The sequence below is a fragment of the Lycium ferocissimum genome, chromosome 6 (genome assembly GCF_029784015.1).
Source record: "Lycium ferocissimum isolate CSIRO_LF1 chromosome 6, AGI_CSIRO_Lferr_CH_V1, whole genome shotgun sequence".
NCBI lineage: Eukaryota > Viridiplantae > Streptophyta > Magnoliopsida > Solanales > Solanaceae > Lycium > Lycium ferocissimum.
The window spans coordinates 2,300,051-2,307,862 of NC_081347.1; the positions used below are offsets into that span (position 1 = coordinate 2,300,051).

Here is a 7,812-nt window from a genome sequence, read left to right on the forward strand (position 1 = left end):
CATTTCCAAGGTAATTTTTTTTCCCGATAAACTTACACATATGTACCTTCAATCAAACTTAATTACCCTTAGTAACCCAAATATAAAAAACCTAGACACTATATATATATAGTGTATCTGCACATTAAATGTATACTATTGTATATTTAAATGTAAATATACAAAACTTATACATTTGATCGCTATTATGTAAAAAAAAAAAATTGCCCAAAGGTAGGTATTGGGCTGTAATTTTTTTTCTTTTTCTTTTGATACGTTGAAATTTAACTAAATAAATAAGATAATATTCAGATAATATTCTTGAAATCTTAAAAAGTTTCTTTGTGTTTTTTTCTTTTCTTCAAAACATTGGCAAAGTTATTTCTTGACCCTCACTTGGTCACTCTAAAAGCAAAGCACACGCCGAACTCCTCCGCCATCTCTTCATAATCAAATTTGTAAGTTCTCTTCTACGTCTTTCCTCCCTGGAGAATTACTTTAAGGCAACTATAATTTCTATTTTTTTTCCTCTTTCTTTTGTCCCCTTTTTTGCTTATCTCTTTTTTTTTTTTTTTTTTTGTGTTGTTAATATATACTTTGTTTCAATTCATGTAAACCTATTTTCTTATTAATTCGTGCCATTTACACTTTACCTTTATGCAATAATTTATAGCCACACAAAATATATGTGACTCATTTAGGATCACAAGTTTAAAAGTCTTCTCTTCTTTCTTAAACTCCGTGCCCAATCAAATGGGTTCACATAAATTGAAACAGAGGGAGTATGTTATTACTTCTTTCCTTGCTGATTAATGTGGTTATGCAATCTTTTGGCTTTTTTTTTTCCATGGGTTTATAGCAAATTTATTATTTGTATTAGCTGATGTAATGATGCTATAAAAGAGTTATTTTTTTCCGCGCCCAACGTGGTATAGTGGTCAATGAAGTGCGTTGAGAACTATGTGCTCTTAGGTTCAATTCCGAGTGGAGGCAAAAACATTAAGTGATTTTGTATTTTCCGCATTTATGACTTTCCACTGTTCTTAAATGCTTCATTTCTGTCTGTTAAGTAAAGAAAACTGGTTAATTGTTGAATTGGTTCGCCTACCGGGCAGATTTGCAATAAGGGGATTCAAAATATGAAGAAGTAAACACACGAAGAAGCTCAAGGGAGTTTAACATCTACTATCTATACATAAAAAAATAATTTTAACGATGTATAAACAGTATAATTTTCTGCCGAAGGGGGTCCCCTTAGCCGTATGTGGTTTCGCCCCTGCTACTAGGTTGGGGTGTGGATGCCATCGTGGCTTAGGTAACTTGGCCTGGACACCGCGGTCATAAAAAAAGTGTTTTGTTTTTTCCTTGAGTAGATTTGAGATGTTTATAGCAGCTTCTTGCTTTTTGATTTGGTTGATATTTTTCATTTGTTTGTTTTTGTGTGGTTCTAAGCTTAGTTTAATGTTTCTGGAATTGGATTTTTCCTATCTGATTCTTGATACTCTAGCTTTGTATCGTAAACTTGGTGTGGTGCACTCCTTTCGTCCCAATTTATATGGTGGTGTTCGGATTTCGAGAGTCAAACGAGCTTTTCTTTTGATATATGTTACTACATTTGTTTTGCACATTTGCTATTTTGCTGTCCCTTTTTCTTTCCTATGTTTCTGCATCGGTTACAATTCTTTTGAGCCAAAGGTCTATCAGAAACAACCTCTCTATCTCATAAAGGTAGAGGTAAGGTCTGCGTACATCATACCCTCCCAGACCCCACTTGTGGGATTACACTAGGTATGTTGTTGTAGATGAGCTTTTTTTTGACCCAATTTTCATATGTCTTTTAAATATATTGAATTATTATTAATTGGGAGTTACAATACTTCTTACGTATTTTCCTAATGTATAAGTTTTATTTTTAAACTTTTTAAAGATTCTGTGTTCGAATTCATGGTCAGAATTAAGAGTTTTGACTCTCAAAATCCGAACTATGACACATAAATTGGGACAAAGGGAGTGATATTTGATTGGTGCAGCTTTTAAGTTAACCTTTTCTATTTTGTTGCAGGTGAGTGGTCTCAATATGGCTATTTCCACGACGTTTTCTTCACATGGATTCCATGGGAAAATACTTGTGTCATCTCATAGGAAGAGTTACTCTAACTTTGGAGGCAATAATGTATGGTTAAAGCAACCCGTGCACTGTAAAACTGTTTGTTTACTTGCCGACACATCTAAATTACGGTCATCATTCTCTGTTGGACTGTTCAACAAGGGACGAAATCAGTGTGTTATGTCAATGAATAACAGCACAATCCAATGCTCTGCATTGGAAATGGAAAATAAGTCTTCAACTATGGTGGGGAATAAGTTTCAGCTTGATGATGTAATTGAATCTCAGCAGTTTGATAGAGATACTCTCAGTGCCATATTTGAAGTGGCACGGGAGATGGAGAAAATTGAGAAGAACTCGAAGGGAAGCGAGATTCTTAAGGGTTATCTTATGTCCACTCTCTTCTATGAACCTTCAACTAGGACTAGGCTTTCATTTGAATCTGCCATGAAGCGTTTGGGTGGGGAAGTATTGACAACGGAAAATGCTCGTGAATTTTCATCTGCAGCAAAAGGGGAAACGCTTGAAGGTATCTCTTACTCCCTCCGTCTCAATTTATTTGATGGTGTTTGACTAGGCATGAAGTTTAAGAGAGAAATGAAGACTTTTGAAACTTGTGGTCTAAAATAAGTCAGAGATATTTGTGTGGCAATAAATCATCTCATTAAGGGTAAAATAGGCATTTTAAAGCTAAATTGTTAATATACAAAGGTGTCATTCTTTTTGGGACTGACTAAAAAAGAAAGAGCGTCACACAAATTGGGTCAGAGGGAGTAGTTTCTTCTTGGAAGAAAGTAACTTTTTCATTTTCAATAGGATGTTGGGTTGTTAGAATAGAATTTTTGGATTGCAGATACAATTAGAACTGTTGAAGGGTACTCCGACATCATTGTTATGAGACATTTTGAAAGTGGTGCTGCTAGAAGAGCCGCAACCACGGCAAGTATTCCAATCATAAATGCAGGAGATGGTCCTGGACAACACCCGACTCAGGTTTGCACCTCTTGTAGATACTTTTCATTGTAGGACAGGGAGTTTGAGACATGAATTACTTAGGGTGTGTTTGGTATGAAGGAAAATGTTCTTCACGGAAATGTTTTTCTAAAAAACATCATCCCAAAAGCATTTGTAGTGGTTACTTATTTTCTTATGTTTGTTATATAATCAGAAAATATCATCCCAAAAGCATTTGTAGGGGTGTGGGTGTGGTGGGCAATGGGGGCTATGGGTGTGTGGGTGGGGGTGGGGTGTGTTGGATGGTAGGGAGGGGACAAATAAGTGTGGAATGTCACTTATTGGAACTTGTTTTCCCTACTTTCACTAGTGAAGTCATTTTCCTTAACCAACCAAACACGGGAAAGTTGAAAAACATTTTCTGAAATTTTCCTCCATACAAACACACCTTTAAAGATGTCTAGTTAAATGGATATTTACTACTGGAATTGTTCCAAATCAAACTTTCTTTTGGTGGATAAGCATTTCCACAGCTTACAACTAAATCAATCATTTCTTTGGATATCTTGAAACTACATTGTTAAGTTCTAAACTGAAAAATCTTAGGCGGCATTTATATCCATGACTGTTTCTTTCGAAATCTTTTCAAAAAAGAAATTCAAGTTGGTATTATTACGACGACGACAACAACAACAACTACAACTACAACCCGGGGAGAGTATCCCACCTTGAGAAGGTAGAGAGCCTGTTTTGGATAGACCCTCGGCTCAAAGAAATGTGAAAAAGGAAGGAAGTAAGCAAATTCAAGTTGGTGTTGTTTAAGCCTAATGCTTCTCCTGTCCTGCCTTTACTTATAAATATAGAGAGTTACCTTTCTACTTTTCCTTTTCTTTTTTTCATTCCTCTACTTTTTCTTCTCTTTGTTTTTTCTTTCCTTTCTACCTTTTGTTTCTCTATTTTCCTCCATTCTCTTTTTCCTTTCTCAATCTTTGTACCAGCTACTTGTTATAATCACTATGTGCGCATTAATTTGTTTGATATTATTCTATCTTTCCCCTTCGGCATAAATAGATTAGGAAACGATGACTTGTTTGGATTACTAATCACTTAGGCTCTTAACTATATAAATATCCCTGTCATGTGTTTTAGGTTGTTCGTATGTTATATTGCATAACAAACTCTGAATAGTAGCATATAGAGAGTTAACTGGCAGAAACTACATAATACAGTACATAAGACATGTCACTCGGGCATGCCTTTGTTTGGAGTGGAAATTTTCCTTATTAGATTATTCTTCTTATCATATTTTCTCTTCTCTAACTGCAACAGAGTTGTCCTGATTTTACCTGAAACAGGCCCTTCTAGATGTGTATACCATCGAAAGAGAAATAGGAAAACTCGATGGTATTAAAGTTGCTCTTGTTGGTGATCTAGCTTATGGGAGGACAGTTCGTTCACTCGCTTACTTGCTTGCGAAGTACCAAGATGTGAAAATTTACTTTGTATCCCCTGATGTAGTTAAAATGAAGGTATGATTGAGAAAAGATGAAACTTTGATTAACTTGAGCTGGTAATTAGCATACCTCTCTCATTCAGTTTAATGAACTTTTGTTGAGAAAATCACAAAAATGGTCCCTTATGTTTGAGGGTAGGTTCAAAATAGTCCCTTAAGTATGCACTTACCAGTTTTGGTCCTTTAAGTTTTCCGAAAAGTTAACACTTATAGTCTCCGTCAAATATTTATCGACCTCTTTCTGTTAGATCTGACGAGAACTGTGAAAAAAGGAAATTAGCAGTACATTTTGTATTTTGTATTTTTAATTTATTTTTAGAGTATGGTGCAGCTTTTTGAGGTGTAATTTTTGCTATTTTTTGTATCTTTTTAGTGTCTAGTGTAATTGTCTGTGTTGCATATTTTAAGATTTGATGGGACCTCTTGGTGTTTATACTTGAGTCTTTTTATTTCACTGTTTCCTTCAAATCTAACGGACATAGTTCGGTAAATATTTTACGGAGACTAAAAGTGTCAACTTTTGGCAAAATTAAAGGACCAAAATTATCAAGTTTGAGAGACTATTTTGAACTTACCCTCAAACATAAGGGACCATTTTTGTCATTTTCTAAACTTTTGTTCCTTAAACTCAAATTTAATTAATTACACAATGTTATTTTTGTTTGTCATTTTAGGATGACATAAAGGATTATTTGACAACAATGGGGGTTCAGTGGGAAGAAAGTGCTGACCTGCTGGAGGTGGCTTCTAAATGTGATGTGGTTTATCAAACTCGTATTCAAAGAGAGAGATTCGGAGAGAGGGTTGATTTATATGAAGAAGCTCGAGGGAAGTATATCGTGGATATGAGTGTCTTAAATGCTATGCAGAAACATGCAGTAGTGATGCATCCTTTGCCAAGGCTCGATGAGGTTAAAATTCTTTTGTAGAGCTCAGCATGATCATCCTTCTCTTCTCATATCACAATTATGCTATTTATATTAATTTCGGTGTATTATAATCCTTGTAGATAACTGTTGATGTGGATGGGGATCCGAGGGCTTCCTATTTCAGACAAGCTAAGAATGGTCTCTACATTCGGATGGCTCTTTTGAAGCTTCTACTCCTCGGTTGGTGACAGATGCAAACTTTTTATATCTGGAATATTGCGAAACCATTGCTTGTTATCCATGTGAGTGTGGATTCTGAGCCCGTTGTAGAATTTAAAAGTTTTGTTTAACTTGTTTTAGCATAAAAGAACCTGTTTCCTTATTCACCCCTTTTTTCTTCTTAGATAGTCTACTTTTACATCTCTTTTGGTACGTAATATCATCGGTCATTACAATATCCTCGTTTCTTCTTCACGCATTTGTTGCCTTAAATGCTGATAAATTATGCTACTCCCTCTGTCCCAATTTATGTGGAACCTTTCAGATTTTGAGAATCAAAACTTTTCATGACCATGAATTCGTATCTAGAATCTTCAAGTTGTTTAAAATAAATTTTACTTATTTTGAAACTATGTAAAAATTACTATACGTCACAATAATTTTTTGTCTTAACCCCACCCAATCACAATAATTTGAATTTTTAAAATATTTAAAATGCATATGAAAAGATCGCTGTCAAAGAAAAACTCATTTGACTCTCGAAATCCAAAAAATTGCCACACAAATTGGGGTGGATGGAGTACTAATCATCCTGTTGTTATACAGCAACAGGTCAATCTTGTTAGTATCCCTTTTTTTTTTTTTGTGTGTGTGCGTGTGCGTGTGTATACAGAACTATGTTGTGTTTTCTGCACAAGAAACTGTCTTTGTAGGTTCATAAAAACTTTGCTAGGATGTTTCAGTGCTTTGGAAGTGGTCATATGAACTGAATGGAGTTGAAACATTTGTTATATATCAAAGTTCATTCATAGGGGATTCTCATTTAAAACATTGAGGACTCAAATACTGCCCCTTTCCGGATTGTCGGATAAAAGCAGAAATCATTTGGATTATGAATTGAAGTCTTAAGCCTTTTTAAATCTCTCAAACTGGAGTGAAGTCAGAACATGTTATGAGTAAAAATTGTGAGATAATCAAAAGTGTCAATTAATATGAAATATTCTACATTCATAACCATTTAGTCATCTGATTCATGAGCTTTAATTGTATCATAGCTCACATTGTTGGTACGTTATGAGAAAGGCACTGGCAACTTTCACTGAACAATAGATGGCTAAATTTCTTATTATGTTTCAGTTGGGTATGGTCGTGTTATGAGACGGCGTTGTTCATACACTCCGGTGGCAAAGGTGGTGGCCGCGGCTAAATTATAGCAACATAGTTCGACTCTATCCTTGAGTTCTCATTGTAAACCACGAACTCTATGACTCTATCCTTCGAGTTCTCAATTGTAGTATCTCTATTTGTGACTTCTCAATTTTAGAACTACGAACAGTATGACTCTATCTTCGAGTTCTCAGTTGTAGAACTACGAAGTCTATGACGCTATCCTTGAGTCCTCAATTGTAGGACCACTAACTCCATGATCTTCAATCTTTGAGTTCTTAGTTGTAGAACCGTAACCTTCATGACCCTACCCTTGAATATTCAATTGTAGAACCACGAACGTCATGAATTAATACAACCAAATTACGTAGTATTGTAGAATAATTCAGGAAAACTCGTAGCAATGTGGCTTAATTAGCAGTTGTCCTATGTTTTAAGTCTGCTCCTACGCTATGGTGCCACTGCCTTATTGTTCAAATTTCATCAAAATTTGTATAGTTCGATTTAGCTACATGCATTAGCAATTTCTCTTCTTTACAATCTGGGGATCTGATCTGTAGGGTATTATTGTCCTTATAATAAAGTTGCGCTAAATACTTTTGAAATTGTGGCTAAATTTTGATTAGCAATCCGGAAGATATGATGGGGTCTGTTTTTTAAAATCATTTGAAATTCACTAACTCGACTAATTCAAACGAAAAGCTCAGTATCGGGTTTCGTACAAAGAAAGATTTCATTCGCAAGTCTTGAACTCAAAACAATAAAATCTTTACTCAAGGAATGACGAACCTTTAACATTCAACCATAATTCTAACTTTGCTTTCTTGTTGGGAAATGTTTATGTCCTTCTCACTTCTTATTGTTCTTTTCGTTCACATTTTCTAACATTTTTTGTACCAACTAATTCATTTGAGCGAAACATTTTACGATGTGCGTGTTCCTATGGCTATTCCTCTAATATTTATGGCTCCCGAGAGTCTCTTTGTAGGATACTTGGCCAAAGT

The 7,812-nt window shown here is 35.1% G+C and overlaps 1 protein-coding gene across 2 annotated transcripts; it reads left to right on the forward strand.

Annotated features, from left to right (window-relative positions):
* Positions 1–316: 316 nt before the first annotated feature.
* On the forward strand, positions 317–6,987 carry LOC132058886 (aspartate carbamoyltransferase, chloroplastic-like). 2 transcript variants are annotated; one of them, XR_009415421.1, is made up of 7 exons: positions 317–437; positions 2,042–2,615; positions 2,940–3,079; positions 4,396–4,569; positions 5,228–5,464; positions 5,563–5,724; positions 6,779–6,987. XR_009415421.1 is itself a non-coding variant. In XM_059451276.1 (6 exons), the coding sequence occupies exons 2-6, from the start codon at positions 2,057–2,059 to the stop codon at positions 5,668–5,670; spliced, it is 1,218 nt and encodes a 405-aa protein (XP_059307259.1). In that variant the 5' UTR covers positions 317–437; positions 2,042–2,056; the 3' UTR covers positions 5,671–5,825. The 2 variants fall into 2 exon arrangements, 1 of the variants encoding a protein (XP_059307259.1); XM_059451276.1 differs by lacking the exon at positions 6,779–6,987 and having other exon boundaries at positions 5,563–5,825.
* The last annotated feature ends 825 nt before the right edge of the window (positions 6,988–7,812 follow it).